General features: G+C 47.9%; 2 protein-coding genes across 9 annotated transcripts in view; one reads left to right on the top strand and one right to left on the bottom strand.

Annotated features, from left to right (window-relative positions):
- Positions 1-1,607, top strand: part of EMILIN2 (elastin microfibril interfacer 2) — a 60,177-nt gene extending 58,570 nt beyond the window's left edge. For all 3 annotated transcript variants that reach the window (XM_009192481.4, XM_009192480.4, XM_017951590.3), the window contains exon 8: positions 580-1,607. In XM_009192481.4, the coding sequence (XP_009190745.2) occupies positions 580-917 (338 nt within the window). In that variant the 3' untranslated portion in view covers positions 918-1,607. The remainder of the gene's footprint in view (positions 1-579) is intronic.
- A 2,056-nt stretch (positions 1,608-3,663) lies between these two features.
- The window catches only part of LPIN2 (lipin 2), a 94,576-nt gene continuing 80,267 nt past the window's right edge, over positions 3,664-17,972 (bottom strand). For 5 of the 6 annotated variants that reach the window (XM_009192473.4, XM_009192470.4, XM_009192474.4 and 2 more), the window contains exons 10-20: positions 16,851-16,944; positions 16,376-16,445; positions 15,495-15,584; positions 14,483-14,565; positions 13,003-13,147; positions 12,169-12,317; positions 11,545-11,631; positions 9,534-9,686; positions 9,037-9,151; positions 8,285-8,388; positions 4,513-7,944 (exon numbers count right to left, since the gene is read on the bottom strand). In XM_009192473.4, coding sequence (XP_009190737.1) covers positions 7,800-7,944; positions 8,285-8,388; positions 9,037-9,151; positions 9,534-9,686; positions 11,545-11,631; positions 12,169-12,317; positions 13,003-13,147; positions 14,483-14,565; positions 15,495-15,584; positions 16,376-16,445; positions 16,851-16,944 — 1,235 coding nt within the window. In that variant the 3' untranslated portion in view covers positions 4,513-7,799. Of the gene's footprint in view, positions 4,035-4,512; positions 7,945-8,284; positions 8,389-9,036; positions 9,152-9,533; positions 9,687-11,544; positions 11,632-12,168; positions 12,318-13,002; positions 13,148-14,482; positions 14,566-15,494; positions 15,585-16,375; positions 16,446-16,850; positions 16,945-17,972 lie in introns of those variants that run through there. The other variant, XM_009192471.4, reaches the window with a different exon arrangement.

Here is a 17,972-nt window from a genome sequence, read left to right as displayed (position 1 = left end):
GTTGGCACTGACTCTCCTAGCTGTAGGGTCAACTACAGCTGCTTCTGCTTAGCAAATAGTGACATGTACAGATCTTTCCACCTTCCTCACCTTCGGCCACCACTTCCTTTCCCACCCCAGGCCCAGAATGTGTGGGTCATGGGCTAAGTATCAGTGCTCACTTCTGGCCACTGCCCAGCGCGGGGAGAATGGGCCTCTTACAGGAAGAGCCTGGCACGGCCCTGGGGTTACATGGTGCTGTGTCTGCCTCTCCCTGGGTTGATGGCAAGCTTCGTTTTCATTGGCCCTGCCTCATGGGTATTCTGCCCAGCAGCCAAGCTCTGAGGCTGACTTTAGCCCTTAGGTGCTTCTAATAAGGGAGAAATGCTCCAAGAGGCATTCTTAGGTCCGTGGCAAAAAGTGGTATGGGCTAAGGTGGCCTCTGCATCACTGGTAAGCTGTAGGGGATGAGCATAAAAAGCAGCTGAGGTGGGCAGCCGGCTGCTGTGGGAAGACAGAGATGGCTGGTCTCCCAGGCCCAGGTTAATCACTGGGGGGCCACTTACTGCCATGGCAATGGCTGTGACTTTCTCCCCGCAGGCGTCTTCACGGCTCCTTACGATGGGCGCTACCTGATCACAGCCACCCTCACCCCCGAGAGAGACGCCTATGTGGAAGCAGTGCTATCGGTCTCCAACGCCAGCGTGGCCCAGCTGCATACCGCTGGGTACAGGAGAGAGTTCCTGGAATACCACCGCCCCCCAGGGGCTTTGCACACCTGTGGGGGCCCGGGGGCATTCCACCTCATCGTGCACTTGAAGGCGGGAGATGCAGTCAACGTCGTGGTGACTGGGGGCAAGTTGGCCCACACAGACTTTGACGAAATGTACTCCACATTTAGTGGGGTTTTCTTATATCCTTTCCTTTCCCACCTCTAAGGTGGCTGGGGAGAGGTCAGGGGAAAGATAGTTGTAAAAACTCTAAAGCTTTAATATATTCGGTTTTGTATGTAATGGAAGCATGGGGCTAGAGTTTTCCGCATATGTCCCACCACCTGTCCCTAACATAAAGGCCTTCCCTTGCTGTTGAGGCCACCATGCCTTACTGCAGCCAGGCTGTGAAGAGTGAGGCACATGGTGAATGTGGCCACTGACTTTTCTGTCACTAACTGGACAACTGGAAGACTTGGAAAGGCCTTCACCTGTATCTACACTCTGGCAAGCTCAGACCCAGGGCCCTGGACTGGGTCTGAGCTTGCCACAGAGGCTCTGTCTGACTGTGGGCTGGGAGGAGGGAGGCAGGGGAGAGCTGGTCACTGTGGCTGGCCTTTACTGCAGGGCAGCACTGTGGCCAGCTGTCTGTCTTTACACTGCACGCAGAAGTTGAAACACTGAAGTGCCGAAGTGGCTCGTGCCGCCGCACAGAGACCCTGACTTTAGTTTGGGCTGTTCCACGCTTGGTTCACCATTGCTGCCTGGGACTTACCTGCTCATCCGGGCCTTGGCCCAGCTGCAAATGGGGATACGTTAGAAACTGTTCCCAAAGCTTGTCGGGCTCCTTAAATGACATGTACAATTTAAGTGCAAAGACAGGGAGTGTCAATAAAGAGGTAAAGCCATTTCCAGTTACTTTTGTTAAGTGTGGTGCCTTCCGGATCAGGAATTGTTGCTAAAAAGCAAACTGTAGAAATTTGTTTCAAAAAGGGCTACAGAAAGTAATCCTGAGTAACATTAATCTCAGCTACAAAACTGTTACCCCTTCGCATCCAAGCTGTACACTTGGGTTTTGTTTCTGGCTTGTGAAGACGGACCAGATGTGCACAGAGGTCAAGGCCCCATGTGATCTGCAGCTGGAGCGGCTCCTCTGGGGATGCTGCACTCAGACCCCACAGCAGCTGCCCAGGCTAACGGAATCCCTGCTGCTTCACTGCACCACTCTCCAGCAGCCACAGCTCGCCCAGCGCTCGGGTTTCTAAGCAGCAGGAGGCTCAACCTAACGCTGGCCACACGCTGACAGCTAAGCCCATCTGAGAACACGGCATCGTCACACAGCGAGACGCCTCCACTGAGGGGAGGCCCAGGAGTATTGATCTGTCACCAGTGGCCACGGAGACCTCTCAGCACCCTCAGTTCAAGGTAGTCTCTGTGGATCAGGTTGGTAAAACCTACTGGTTAATCAAGTCCCCCTGGGGAAAGGTTTGGACAGTAGAAACAAGAGCTGCAGTTTCCTTGGCCCAGAAGATGATCTTACGCTGTAAAAAATGCTTTAAGAACTGTTTGCAAATGAATTTACAGAGTGGCCACTGGACACTTTAGAGTTCCTATTTATTCCCCCAGCCACAGCTAGGTAAGATATGAGCAAGAACTAAAGATTTGCCGTTTTACTATTTAAAATTTGGATCTCTTTGTCCAGCAGCGGGAGGCAGAATGGCATCTCACCCCGTTACCACAGCTGGGGAACCGGCTCAAGGGAGCTGTCAGAGTATCCTTGGCTGTCCTAGGAATGACTCATGGAAAAAGCCCCAGTGTAGCAGCGTCTTCAGGAAAACCCAGCCGGCACGCGCCATCGCCCTCTCCCCTCACGCTCCTTTTGAAAAGACCGCAGTCAGCGCCCAAGGGGACGTGCTCAAGAGCTGCAGGGGCAGGGCCCAGGTAGAAGGTGGGCAATGACTACCTGCTGCTTTTCCTACTCCGCAGAAGGGTCTGGAACATCGGGTAAAACCCAGTCCTCCTGTCAGTGCGTCTCTACTCACCAACAAAGGTGAATCTCAGCTCTGTGTATTCAAGACAGGCAAAACAGAACACGCCTCATCATGGCTGGAGCCTGCCTCTACTTTGAGATAAAGCAGGATGACAGCTGGATCCTGGCCCACTTAGGAGACATCTTTAGAAAGGGAAAGGCTGTCTTTTTGTACAGGCAGCAGAACAAGGTCAGCTGAGCTTAAGGCTGTGAGGTTCGGAGCAGCCCTTCAAGTCATCACCCCTGAAGTAGCATGCCTGGGAGTCAGAGGCAACCAAACCCTGAGACATAATCGGGAACAAGCTCACTACTTTTTTTTTTTTCTTTTGAGATGGAGTCTCACTCTGTTGCCCAGGCTGGAGTGCAGTGGTATGATCTCGGCTCAGTGCAACCTCTGCCTCCTGGGTTCAAGCAATTCTCCTACCTCAGCCTCCCGAGTAGTTGGGACTACAGGTGCATGCCGCTACGCTCGGTTAATTTTTTGTATTTTAGCAGAGACGGGTTTCACTGTGTTGCCCAGCCTGGCTGCGAGCTCCTGAGCTCAGGCAATCTGTCCACTTTGGCCTCCCAAAAGTGCTGGGATTACAGGTGTGAGCCACCACACCCAGCCAAGTTCACAACTTCTGATATCAAGTTGTTGCTGAGAAAAGGTCAGGACACTTCTTAAGTAGAGGACTGTGACATCCCCTCCTCACCTCCAGGTAACACTGACAAATGGCTTCATTTACATGATTAAAAACAAAATGGTATCGTAAATAAATGCAAACCTTAAACTGCATTTGAAATTACTTCCTGGTTGGCATGTTAATCTAGCTTTCCCAGATGACTAATTTTCTCACAATTTATGTATTTGCAGCTTAACAGGGAGTATTTGTGATTGGAGTCACTGAAGCTCATGCCTGTAGCTTGGACACCCAGCTTTGCACATATCCACACCACAGCCCCTTTCCAAACATAAATGTGTATTTTCCTTATACCATCCTATAAACGGGAAGGAAAAGGGAAGGACACACGCCAACTCCAGTGGGTGCAGGGCACAACAGAAAGAAGCCACGCACAGGCACATCCTCAGAGCTCAGGGATGCAAAGTCCACTGCTCCCCTGAAGCCCTCAAAGCTGCTCTGGGTAAAGACCATTTCCTTTGTAACCAATGTCCCTGAGCTCTCCTTTTGTGTTCCTAAAGACCCATGGTTGCCATCACGTCATGGCGAGGAGGCATGAAATGCAAAACGTTTCCATCCTGAACACGCGCTCCTGTCGCGGGCCTTTGGGATGCAGGGTTCCGCACGTGCTGCATCTGGTAAGGGCCCAGCAATCTGAGAGGACAAAAGGTCGGTATTTAAATAATAGATGAGATGTGGTTTTGATCAAAGTTCCCTCTGACTCTGCGATGGAAACATCAGGATTGATTGCTAAATCGTATCTACCCTGAGGAACGGTTTAAGGAAAGGTGGGGTGTCCAGGGGCCCTGGACAGGACTCCCAGGGAATTCAAGGGCTTAGGGATAGGAGGTAAACACAGCCTCCTGGACAGCCGCGAGACCACAGCACAAGTCACATAGGATGGGTCACTTCCTGGCAGAAGGTACAAAGCAAGAGGTTAGTTCCTGGGGGTGTAGCTGTACTTCTGGAGCCAGGTTTTAAGAATCAGCAACAAAAAGGAGCTCCTCCTATAGACAAATTTAAGTGTCAGCAAAGATCAAGATACTAATTTATGGAAATTACCAATTTCTGGCAAGAATCTAAAAAGATGGTTTCAATGTCCCCTGAAGAAAAGAGCCGAATGCATTCAGTGTATGTTCGTTTATTGTTGTAACATTTTGTTTTGAACATCAAACACTGCACCAAAATATGAGCCATTCATCTTGCGACAATTGCTTTACTGTAACTAAGAGTACTGTACTGATGTTTACAATTAACTTTGGACAACTTAAAACTTATTAGTGACGTTGCTGTCTAATAATCAAATACTTCATCATAGGCTGAACATAATTATTAAAAGAGCAAAGTTTCCCCTCCCTTTCTTTCTTTCAAACAAAACCAAAAGAGTAGTTTTCACCTGGAAAGAGCACTTACTTCAGGAAAAGACTCAATTTTTAACCAATTTTAGTAAACCCCGGAAGCTCAAAAACATGGGAAAACATCATAGGATGATCAAGATGAAACTCCCTGGAAGTCCGTTTTTGCCAATTTGCAAAAAGTGACAGAGCCGACTTCTGTTTGTTCTTTAAAGGGTTGGCCTGCACCCACAGTGCCAACTGTGGAAGGGCTGTGTGCAGGCCCCAGTCGCAGGGGCTATTCAGGGCCAGCACTTCCCAGTCATCCTATCTCCTTTGTCCCTCGCTTGTTCTGTGACTTTGAGCAGCTTTCATTTTAGGACATCCCATTTTTAAGTTTTTTCTTTTTCCAGCTGAAAACTATGCAGATGTTTTTAGACAGAGCAAAACACAACACAGTACCCAAACAAGGAGGCAGCCTGCATGCTCCAGGTCTACACGAGCACCTCACAGCCGGACAAGAGGCAGACAGCAACTCACACAGGACGAGCCTCAGCACACAGACAGCAAAGCAGATACGAGACTTAGAGGGAAAGGGCCACTTCACCAATGGAGTAACTGAGAGAATAATGACTTAAGAGCCCAATCTGCCTGCCATCTCCCTGAGCTGTCACCCGTCACTGAAGATAGCGCGAGGGTGATGCTTCAACTCACCATCCTAAGGGTTTGTGTACAAACACACTCGAGGGCATCTCTTTCACAGAAAGAACAAATGGCATTTGTACCAAATGGCAATGGATTTTCAGCACAAACTTAATACTTTCCTAACACTACAGCAATAGTAATCATGTACTTTCAGCAAGAGGGACTCCTTTAAACAAGGAAAAAGACTCACATTAATTAGCCTATGTACCCACTGGATCAATCTGTGTAGCAACAAAGTCTAGTGCTAGCAGACACAGGGACAGAGGGACCAGCTACCCTCAACACAGGGCCAGGAGAGCCGGGTCCTAGACTGAACCCTCTAAGAAGGCCCATGTGTCCAAAGAGAAGAACTGTCAAGAAAAAGAAACTAGTCAAAAACTCTTTAAAGGACAACCTAAAAAGGATTAAAGATGTATATTGATTTTTCAGTACCATACATATGCAAAGAAGTCCTACTATAAGCTCAGTTAAGCACATAAAGCTCTCATTCTTCCTCTAAATAGAAGGCATTCAAGAGGACACACAGATGGCAGCTATGAAATAAGGTGGCTGCATGGCTGCTGTACTAGAATTTCAATTCACAAACTGGGTAGAACTTCATATAAACAGAACCCAGGATCCCTAACCTACTGTACATAAATAAACTCATTAAACAAATAGTCCTTGTGAACTATTTAAACTGGGGGAAGCTTTGCATGGGAGAAGGCTCATGTGGTCCCTTCTCTGGGAACATGAGCCTTCCTAGGTTTTGCCACTGAGAACTGTGCTTAGGGGATTTCAACACTGTCTCTGCATCCAACAGCACTAGGAAAAATGGCTGAAATCAGTCAGGGACTTTCAACTCTCCAATCTGGAAAAATATCCACCCCTATTTTCTCTATCTCTAGATCAGCATTATTTTAGGAGAAGCAAACTAAAACATGTAGAGGTTGCACTAGAACGGCAGGGGCATGAAGAGTTGGCCATGAGACCACCCCGAGCACCAAGCCTGGATCTGCAGATCCCTCTCTGCTCAGGAACCACCGCGTCCTGTGTTCTTGCCCATGGAGACCAAGACGTGGGGTTGGTTCTGGGCTCCTGCCAGTTCTCTCGATTTTACAGTGCAGCTCTGTCAACACTCAGCATACCAAAATCTCTAGAGCAGCTTATGGCACACCTTTCCCTGGTGCCATCTCTTCAGATGTGATGTGAGCTCATTACAACCGCATCAGTAAAGGGAGCTACCATGGATATTTTAGTGAAATACACAGGCACCCGTGTCCCCATGGGGTCTCTCAGGGCTGGGCTGGGGACACTGCTCGGGGTCAGTCTGCTCCATAGGAGCTCCAAGATCCCTCTTTGACACGGTTTTCACAGGCCCGATTACAGGGTGTGATTCCAAAAGCCAAAGTCACACACTGCTAGCCAGTGCCTTTAAGCAGCTTCACTGTGCTTCCCTGACAAATCTGAATCACGGAATTTTAGAAGTCCTGTCCCAAAGCAAGACGTTTTCCAAAGGCCCGCACCAGGCAGCAAGCAGAGGGATCCAGCGCTCTTTCCAGGACCCACTCAACTGCCTATCCGCATTTCTGAGGTCTCCTAAAAGCAGAGTTGTTTGTGGGGGGGGGGTGGTGGGGGGGAGTTTGGTTTTCCTTAAGACCCACCTTCCCACTGTTATTACAGACATCAAATATATACCTGTGAGACCTGTTCTTCTTCTGGTGAGGTCTAAGAAATAAAAGGGCTCGTGGAGTCATCACAGATGAGAGGAGGATGCTCTGTGGGGATCTTTCCCCAAAGAGGGCCAGGTTTATGGGACTGGGCTCAGTGGCTCTGGTGCATGGGCCCTATGGGGGGTGGGGGTCTTGCCCAACTTGGTCCACTGGAGCAGCTGACTTCTTCAGTGTAGCAGGAAATGAGGCGCCCAGAGAAGAAACGTGCACAGGCAGCTTCAGCCAGCATCACTGACTGGGCCTGCAGCAGTTCAGTGATCTGACAGCCCCAGTTAGAGAAGCCACCTCAACTGCCCAGTGGAAACTGTAACACTGCCCTGTGTGCAGTGGTTTGGTCCACTCTTTTTTAGCTGCTTTTCTCTTCCTTTAAAATGATGCAATGGAAGTAGCCCCTAGCTCACAGCAGGAAACGTGTAGCAACCCACGGAGGAGGGATCCCAGGCCTCCAGCCCCAGCCCAGTTCCTCCCTTCTCCTTCCAGTTGCTGAGCTGCAGACCTGCCGAGCCTCAGCAGCCAGCCTGGGAAGGCAAAGGAGGGCGGTGGGACCAGCTCCAGGAGCGCCTGTCCCCGCTGGGGAAGGCTGGTATCCGAGGTCAGCAGAAGAGCCAGCTGCCTTCCCTTGCTGTGGGGAGGGGGACCGAGCCCTGCCCACCCACTGAGGTGCCGCCTCAGGACAGGTCATCCAGGTCCACTTCAGGGATCGGGTCTCGCCAGTAGCAGAAGGAGCTGAACTCCGGGCAGGGAAAAGCAGAATTCTGCTCCTTACTGAGAAGGGGGAACACATGCTCCACGAGCTCACTCAGCCTGTGATACCTAAGAGAAGGGTTGGGGAAGAGGCACAGGCTATCACTTCAAGATCGGTCAAAGGCACAAGACGGGGGGCTGTGAAGCTGTCACTCAGATCGCTCAGACGGGCAGGTTCAGAGGCAGGCCCCAGTCCCATCCCAGGGCTCAAACTCCCTCTTACAAGTCTAGGAGAACCAGGGACCCCTTGAATAGTTATTGTGAAAGAGAGATACCCACAGAGATGTAGTGATCCTTTGATTGGGGCCTGATCTCAAGGATCGATCGGGGGGAAACGGACAGGGTCTGTCTGTCCCCAGTTGTACCCCTGGCTGCAGGGCGCTGGGCTGAGAGCTGAGAATGTACTTACGATGACTTGTTTCCTTTGGTTCTTTCTTGTATTAATTCACCCTTGGGGTTCACGGTGAATATTCTACAGTCTGGAACTCCAACTTGTGTGTAGGCATAGACATCCTGCAGAAGAAAACAGCAAGCGGGTGACTCCAGGGAGGAGAACTCAGGAGCTGCTTCTCAGGCTCCTCGTGAGCCAGCAGCGCTGCACACACAGACTCGACAGAAAACATGTGGAGGCGGCACAGTGCCGTTGCCACCGAAACCGAGCTTTAGACAAACATAAACTACAGAGTGGTGCTTGGAGAGTCAGATAACTTGGGCAGCCACCAAAGGGAGGCCAGGGGCCCTGGTACAGAAGAGGCCAGGGAAGCCACATCTGCTCACCTGAGGCCCGATGGCCCTGCGGAAGGTAGGCAGGTTGGGAAGTGTTAGCAAAGGGCCAGCACTGACCCTGGCTCTGGGGTGATCTAAGGACGCAGCTTAGAACTGCTTAGAAGAGGAGCCGGAGCTGCCTGAGGATATGGAATGGCAGCCGCAGAAATGATGGAAAAGCATCCTTCGTATAAATTCTGGGGCAGATCTGCACCTACAGGACCTCCCCAGTTGCTACAGATATTTGGAACAGGTCCAGTGAAAACTGAGCCAGCAGAACAGACGTGTCATTTTGCTTACAAAACTGCTTTGAGAATTGGGAGATGGCTATGCCCCACAAAGTACATCCCTCTGAATTTCACCCGTATCAGAACTCAGAGCCCAGGCGATACTCACATTTGGACGGTTTCCAAAGGCAGCATAGAACGGCTGCTTGGACGGGGCAAACAGATTCTTGATATCATTTAGACACTCAATTTTGAACTTCTCTGGTTTCTTTTCTATCACTTCTCTAAGAAAAAAATACAAATACAATCACCAATCTCAAAATGGTAGTTTTTCCCCATTGAGTGGTTCTAAAAAAAATTTTAGTGCTCACAACCACCCAATTTCTTTAATCCTTTGTAACTGGAATCTTTCCTTCTCCTTATTTGCCAGTCTAATAACTATGAAAATTTGAGTGGAAGTTTAGGGAAGGAGAAAACTTGACAGTTTCTAGAACCTTTCTTCACCAGGCCCACCACATGGCAGGTGAGCAGTTATGTGGTAGGACACCACCAGGAACCAAAGAACTGGGAGAGGCCTGGCAGCTCCAACATCTGAGATCTGTTCCCACACATCCCCCCACCTTGGGCCCAGCATGTGGGGCAGCAAGTTGCCTGCCAGAAAGGTACCTGTGGAAGGCGGAGAACAAACTGCTGGGGGATAGCATCAGGGGGCCCCGGGGCAAGATCGTGCCCTTGTCATTGACCCAGTGCAGGTAGCCACGGGTCATGTCGGCCATGCCAATGGCACGGGCCGAGCAGTACAGAAACTTGTAGCCGTTCCTGAAAGAAAATACACCCTGTTAGCCCTGGTTAAGAGGAAAAACAATAAACAAAAAACCCTGATACTTTTTTCTTTTTTGTTTTGTCTCACTCTGTTACCCAGGTTGGAGTGCTGTGGTGCCATCTCGGCTCACCGCAAGCTCCGCCTGCCGGATTCAAGCAATTCTCCTGCCTCAGCCTCCCAAGTATCTGGGATTACAGGCATGTGACACCATGCCCGGCTAACGTTTATATTTATTAGTAGGTACAGGGTTTCACCACGTTGGCTAAGTTGGTCTTGAGCTCCTAACCTCAGGTGATCTGCCCACCTCAGCCTCCCAAAGTGCTGGAATTACAGGTGTGAGCCACCATGCCTGGCCCACGCTTTTCTTTTAAAAGATCCAAATAAAGTTCCTCTCGTTTACTGTGAAACCCAAATTCTCAAATTTAGTAGGAAACTGCTTAGGATTATAGAGGTTTCACCTTTCCATGGAAAACGTGGGAAAAAAATGGATGTACAGGCAACTAAGGATTATGTTAAATTTCTAAGTACTGATATAAAATGTTCGGCATCTAGTCCATGAAAACCAGATTAGAGGACAGAAAAAACCTTGGACTATCTTTAAATTACACACTGTAAAGAAAAAAATACAGGGGATCTTATTTATAAAGGCAATGTGCAAGATGCAAACCACTCCATCAGACAAGAAGCAAAATTATACCCAGGTAACTGACATACTCGTAATTTTCCTATTATGGCATTCTCAACTAATGCTGAAGATACTGAGATTCTTCAGATCAATGTAATATATGTATTAGGAACCCACAAAGGCCATGGCACTGCTATCTTCCCCGCAAAGGGTGCCACAAGAGAGAGCAGCCCATGCAAGAACTATTTCCCCCATGCATGCGTGCACTATCTACTCAAAGAAATACAATTTTAAGGTTGGGTGCGGTAGCTCATGCCTGTAATCCCAGCACCTTGGGAGGCCGAAGCGGGGGTATCACCTGAGGTTGGGAGTTCGAGACCAGCCTGACCAACATGATGAAACCCCATCCGCACTAATACAAAATTACGTGCCTGTAATCCCAGCTACTCGGGAGACTGAGGCAGGAGAATCACTTGAACCTGGGAGGCAGAGACTGCGGTGAGCCAAGGTCACACCGTCGCACTTCAGCCTGGGTGACAAGGGCAAAACTCCATCTCAAAAAAAAGAAATACGATTTTAAAATACCCAGAAAATAAACCAAAAATGAAAATCAGCTATCTTGTTAAATTCTAGCTAAAAAAATAACTATTGGCCGGGCGCGGTGGCTCAAGCCTGTAATCCCAGCACTTTGGGAGGCCGAGACGGGCGGATCACGAGGTCAGGAGATCGAGACCATCCTGGCGAATATGGTGAAACCCCGTCTCTACTAAAAAAAATACAAAAAACTAGCCGGGCGAGGTGGCGGGCGCCTGTGGTCCCAGCTACTCGGGAGGCTGAGGCAGGAGAATGGCGTAAGCCCGGGAGGCGGAGCTTGCAGTGAGCCGAGATCGCGCCACTGCACTCCAGCCTGGGCGACAGAGCGAGACTCCGTCTCAAAAAAAAAATAAATAAATAAAAATAACTATTGTTCTAGTTATAGATGTAGGCAGTGCCTGAAACACAGCACCATGAGAATTAACTGAGATGACACAGGTAAGACACATGGTTTGATGTCAATGCCAGGTGCACACGGCTCCCACACCATCAACAGGAAAGGAGTGAGGAAGACGGGGATGCTTCAGCATAAACACATGACCTGTGTGGACTGAAGACTTACACCATTGTTCTATTGTTCTTAAAGCAAGCTTCCAGCTCACCAGAGCGAGTTAACATGTGGGGAGGGTACCTACTCATTGATGGAATGGTAGAGCTTTGCTATACCCTGGTGAGTCCAGTCTTTGCCCAGCTGTGGGAGAATCTGTCCCAAAGCATCCGACCTAAGACGACAGTAGAAACAGGAAAAAGGTATCAGGAATCAAACACATACAGTGTTTTCCTATTTGGTTGACTATCAGCTGCCAATAACTAATTGGTGGTGGGACACTCTTGAAAGGGGTTTCAGCTTCAAGCAACTGCAAGGCCGTCCCATGCAAGTGCACCCACCGAGGTGCTTCTGAAAGTGGAGTCTCACGAGAACCAGATGCGTGTGTTCGGAGGTAACTGACCACCACACATTCTCTTTTCCTCTACCCTAATGTCAAGGGGCTTCTTTGTTTTCATATCAGAATTGAAACCAAATAACTAAATCTTTCCAAAAGTGATTTTTGACATTTGTTATGCACCCTCACCATCTCCTCCATGCAAAAAAAATGACCCCATGTGGACGATACTGGGGACACCTCAGGGCATATGGCTTATAAAATGCCTTGGCTGAGGGCTTCGAGCCCCAGGTGAGGAACTCCCCACCACGCACTGCCTGCCCCTCCCTGGGCACGGGGCTGCTCCCGGCCACCCACCCGAAGGATTGAGCTTACTTGGTTATTGTCCCATCAATATCAGAAATGATGATCTTGTCATTCCAGTTCCACAGGTAAATGGTCCCTGCACAGCGACAGGTGCCTTGATACTGGGTTGTAATACTAAACACAACATCATTTGGACCATCATGGAGCTTCAGTTTTGCCTTTTTAAAAAGCATAAGAATAAAGAAAATCAGCTGAAAACATACAGTTTGAAACGATTTAAAAATTTACAGAACAACAACTGGTGTCTCAGAATCCCAGCAAGAGGCAGGATGGTTTCCGTGGTGTTAGACACAGCCCACCCTGTGCCAGGCACAGCTAACAACACTGAGGGAGCCACTGCCTGAACAGTATTTTGGAGTTCCAAGGACTTCTCTGAACCTCCACAAAGCAAAAGGTCTACTACTCTTCTTCCATAACTGAGAATTACTGCTTTAGCACAGCCTGCTCTGGTCCCAGCAAGACCTTTTCATACCGAAAATGGGTCAAAGTCAGGGTGGGAAATAAGAGAGGAGAAATTGTGTCTAAAATGTCATTTCTCTATTGCTGTGGCTCCTAAGAGACAGTACTTGGCTCAGCGCTGGGTTAGCTGTGTACGACTGACTCTCAGAGATGGAGGAGGAAGGAGGTCTGGGGTGGGTGGCAGGACCCAAGCCACAGGTCCCCCAGGTGGGCCTGATAGCTCTTGGGGGTGGGGGTCGTGGTTCCACTACGGATAGGCATTGACACGACCATGCCGTGTGGCACGTATGCAGCTGGGGACAGGTGGACAGAAGAGGATGTGCACCAAATTAAACCGTTACTAAAATAAGTCCTACTGGACAACGCGGATCACGCAAGACTCACGATCTGGTCTGAGGAGAGGCGCAGAGACTTCTTATATGAAGTTGTGCTGCCGTGGCTTGGGGGCTCGGTGGGGATGGGGTCCACTGTGATGGACTCTTCGAGCTCCTGTGACCCCTCATCACTCGAGGAGTCATTCTCGGCCGGCCTGTTCAACATTAGCCCAGTTACGGAAGAGGCAGCACGGCCTTTTATTGATGAGAGCTTTTCATTGAGGATCATGAAAATAAAGACATCCTAAATCCTTTCTAGGAATGGGTAGAGTTATCCCTCCTGCCATTCTCCCGTATCCACAGCTCTTCGTGCCTGAAATACTCATCTTGTTAACTGATAAGGCCACTTGCATAACTGGCAAGTACTTACTTTCTGACTGCGACCTGCTGTTTTCTGCTATGCCCAGTGAATGCCAGAAGGTCTACTGACTCTTGTTGAAAAGGGTATGTATGTTTCACAAGGTACAAATTAAAGAAAACATAATTGTCTACAATGATTTAACAAAACTTGGGACTGGGTGCGCGGTGCTTCACACCTATAATCCCAACATTCTGAGAGGCCGAGTTAGGAGGGCAGCTTGAGCCAGGAGTTTGAGACCATCCTGGGCAACATAGGGAGACCTAGTCTCTATGAAACATTTAAAAATTAGCCAGGGGTAGTGGCACTTGCCTGTGGTCCTAACTACTTGGGAGGCTGAGGCAGGAGGATTGCTTGAGCCCAGGAGTTTGAGATCAGCCTGGGCAACATAGCAAGACCCTGTCTCTACAAAATATAAATGTAAAAATTAGCCAGGCATCGTGTCCCACGCCTGTAGTCCCAGCTGCTCAGGAGGCTGAGGCAGGAGGATTGCATGACCCGAGGAGCTATGATTGCGCCACTGCATCCCAGCCTGAGTGACACAGTGAGACTCTAGAAAAAATCAAAAACTAGTAAGAAAGATTTTAGACACCCCTTAAAAGACACAGGATGGGGGCTGGTAAGGGGCAAGAAAATAAAACCTCAGCCTTAGACACTAAATGAGACAGGCAAGGGCTGGGAGAAGCAAGCACGCACCGGCCTGGGGGAGGTGGACAGGCAGAAGCAGGAACAGGGCGTATCGTGAGCAACTCCCCTCAGGGCTGCTCACCCTCACTGTCCAAAGAATGCTATTTCTTCCAGGAAATGAAATCCACCCAAGCCAACCTTCAGATTATTTTTTATGTCTCCCTGTGGCTCTGGATGGGATGCATGGGAGCACGGGCACCGGGGACAACCCGTTCCCATACGCTGATGCCACGGCTCCACAAGGAGGGAGGTGTTTATTTTTCTAAGCTGGTGATGTTTTTTAGAAAAGCAGTTGTCATCTGCTGAGTGGCACAAATATATCACATCATGTCATATCTGTAGAAGATGTTCCAAGAACTAAAAAAGCTGCCAAATCAACTTAGAAGTAATGGCCCTGCGAGGAGGGCCTGAGTGCTATGAGCTGGGCAGAGGACAGGGCACCCACCTGGCGCTGGCCGGCTCCTTGGAGCTGGATGGCAGGTCACTGGCTGGCGGTGCCTCAGATTTTCCCTCCTTGGATTCTGGCAGCTGTAACAGCAAGATGATAATGGCAACATGCAATTTTTTCCCTACCGATAAGCCAAGTGCATCAGCAGCCCTCTCTAGGAAAGAACACAACTGCTTTCTGAACCCACAACTTAAAAATGCTCAAAAACCAGACTTTCTCGACTCTGAGCCAAAGAATTAGAAACCTAAGACAGAAGTCATGTGCTTCTACGCAAATCACTGTCCCTACAGACCCAGAAGTAAAGCATTTTAAGAGCACCATTTCAAGTCACAAAACATAACACAAGCGACCCACACTTGTTAGGTCCCCAGCTTCCTTCTCCTCCTGGGAGTAACTCAGCGTGTTCAGAAGGGACTGAAAGGCAGCCCCCCGCATGCTGATGTGGACATGAACTTGGTTCAGGCATGACTTCCCTTCTGACATTTGAAAAACAGGTGGAAACTCCCTGAACCCTCTTTTTCAGAAGGTGTTGGGGAAAAAACTTGCTCTGCTGCTTGTTTAGTATAGTTCTCTGGATGAATTTCCATGGAGACCTGGTGGGACAGATTCTGGTTATTTGTATCTGGAGCTGTGCAGGGGGACGACAACCTTCTGCTCCTATCTGATAGGTAATGCAGCGCAGTAGAAAGAGCACAGGCTCTGGAGTCAGACTCAAGGTCTTGCCCCAGCTCCGTCTCTCACCAGTTACGTGACTTTGTGAAGCACCCACTTTCCTTACCCATGAAATGGCAACTCCAACATCTCTAGTGCTGAGCTACAGTAAAGGACCAAGGTAATGTATGCAAAGCACTTGGGACAGCACCTGCACGTCGTAAGTGCTCAAAAATGGAAACTGCTATATGGTAAGATCGCACTATACAGTCCACATTCCTGTGCCTGACAAAAAGGTTTTTTGAATAAATGAAAGATTCTTTCAGCCCATGGAAATGATGACCTCTAGGTCTGTTACCTGTTTGGTCATGCTTTCTCTCTTTCGCCAAAACCACCAGCGACCGGATTTCTTTGGCATCTTGTCTTTGACCCAGGACTCAACTGTGGCCTGAAAACAACCAAGCTGGGTTAGTCTGGGCAATCTATTGACCACACAGCACCTACATTCTATGCTAGCCTGAAGGACAGGGCCTTACTATGGAATGTGAGAATGTGAGCGATGCTCTCTCCACACCTCCCAGACTCCTCTAGCGTTTTTAACAACTCCGAGAGACAGAGCCTGTCCTACTTTCATGGCAGCACAGCTTTGTGACAGCTCTGTGGCATGAGACCACATGGTCTGCTATGTAGGACCTTAGGGGCTGACAGGTGGGCAAATCTAATTTATCTATCTATGGAAAATGTGGTCCTTATGAGTTAAGAGGGCCAACTAGGCTGATGATGTCTTCTTGGTGGACAGATTAAAAACCAATTGTGAGTTTGTATATAACAGGTATGTTAGCCACCATCTGCCCTAACTACACTGATGTCAAGCTTCTCTTGGCTACATCACCTCCTTCTTGCTGCTTCTTCCCATATTAATGGGAGAAAACGTTTTTTTCATTCATGTCCATATTTAACTTATGATTAGAAAAATCTCTCAACTTTTACAGACCATCAGAAACTAGTATTTATATCTACTAAAAATGAAATAAAGAAGTGGCAGCCCTGCTAATTTCCTAGAGTTTGGGCATGAGATATTTTGAGTGGGTACATATGACTTTGATCTTTTATATTAAATATTTAGCTCAAGTAAAACTTTGACTAGTACCCAGGTCAGAAATATGCACACATGGATTTGTGTCAGTACTGGACGCAGTGGATGCTTTCAGAAAGGCAGCAGATGGTGGATCGCCTCACCTTAGGCAAACTCTTCTGGAATACTTGCAAGCTAAGGATCATGGGAGCTGCCAAAGCCCAGTTATAGTAACTGTGAGAAACAAAAATTGTGCAAAACCATTACACAGTGAAAGTGAGCGAGAGAGGAGGGGAGGGAAGAATGGGGAAGGGAGAGAGGAGAGAAATGACACATAAAATTGCTCATTCTTTTCAATAAAGATGATCAGCTAAATTTTTTGTCACATGAATCACAGCTTCAAGCACAACTTCTCTGAACAGAAAAGCCGTAAAATCTATCAAACAGAGTAACGTTTCAATACTTCATTTAAAAATAAAATTGAAGCTTTACTTTCACTTCAAAGTCATTGCCCAGTGGCTAATTTATATGAGATGACAAGTTTTATAAGAAGGGAAACTTTGATAAGTAACAGTTAAAAATGGCGCTTGTAAAAAAACGGCAAAAGTATTTAACAATTATAAAAGCTGGAGTATTTACCGATTATATATCCTTATTACAAGGTTAGGATTGTCTATAAGTCCAGGGTTTTCTGCAAATTCATGATAAGTAATGATATGCTCCATGAATTTTTCTGCAATGTAAAATAATAATCAATTTGGTTAGAGATTATATAAATCCCTATGAGATTATTTTAATACTCTGTGCACTGCAGAAATTGCAGGCTAAAATCATCTTTCTAAAAAAACTAATTTTTGAATATTCATCAAAAGCAAAATGTCAAATGCTTTTTTCCCCCAGGACAAGAAAGAACACTTCTTTTCTATTCTCCTTTTCCACTGTCTCCCAGTGAAAACAAACAAACTAGTAAAATGGGACACACCAGAGACTTTCAAAAAAATACATACAGATGTGGCTAGAGAGGGATGGAAGACAAACAGACAGACAGACAGACAGACAGACACACACACACACACACACACACACACACACACACGAAAACTCTTAAGTTCTATTCTCAGAGGAAGAAACTTTACTGGCAGGCAATGGCATAACTGGGGAATAATCTTACAGCTTTAGCAAGCTACGTTGTATCAAAACATATCTTAAAATTGTTTGGGTCAAGCACAGTGGCTCATGCCTGTAATTCCAACACTTTGGGAGGCCAACGCAGGCCGATTACTTGAGGTCAGGAGTTATGGACTAGCCTGGCCAATATGGTGAAACCCCATCTCTACTAAAAATACAAAAATTAGCCAGGTGTGGTGGCGCAAACCTGTAATTCCAGCTACTTGGGAGGCTGAGGCAGGCATGACAATCGCTTGAACCCAGGAGCTGGAGGTTGCAGTGAGCTGAGATGGTGCCACTGCACTCCAGCCTGGGTGACAGAGCAAGGTTCTGTCTTAAATAATAAAAACAACAACAACAACAAAACACGTATCTTACAATTGCTTGGAGAATTAAAACAAACAAACACACAAACCCTAGAATTTGGCTCAAGGTCTGTGAAATAAATCCAGAGTTCTTATAGAATGAATGAGGGCTTCCCATGAATTTTTGTACCCTGTGCCTAAACCTGTATTCTCTCAGATCTAGGCTAACAGAGACACTGCTCACTTGGATTGTGTCTCCAGGCAATGTGTGTATTACTTACCTTTACTT

The sequence above is a fragment of the Papio anubis genome, chromosome 19 (genome assembly GCF_008728515.1).
Source record: "Papio anubis isolate 15944 chromosome 19, Panubis1.0, whole genome shotgun sequence".
Classification (NCBI taxonomy): Eukaryota; Metazoa; Chordata; class Mammalia; order Primates; family Cercopithecidae; genus Papio; species Papio anubis.
The sequence above is the reverse complement of the archived record's forward strand: the minus strand, read 5'-3'. Positions and strand labels throughout refer to the sequence as shown.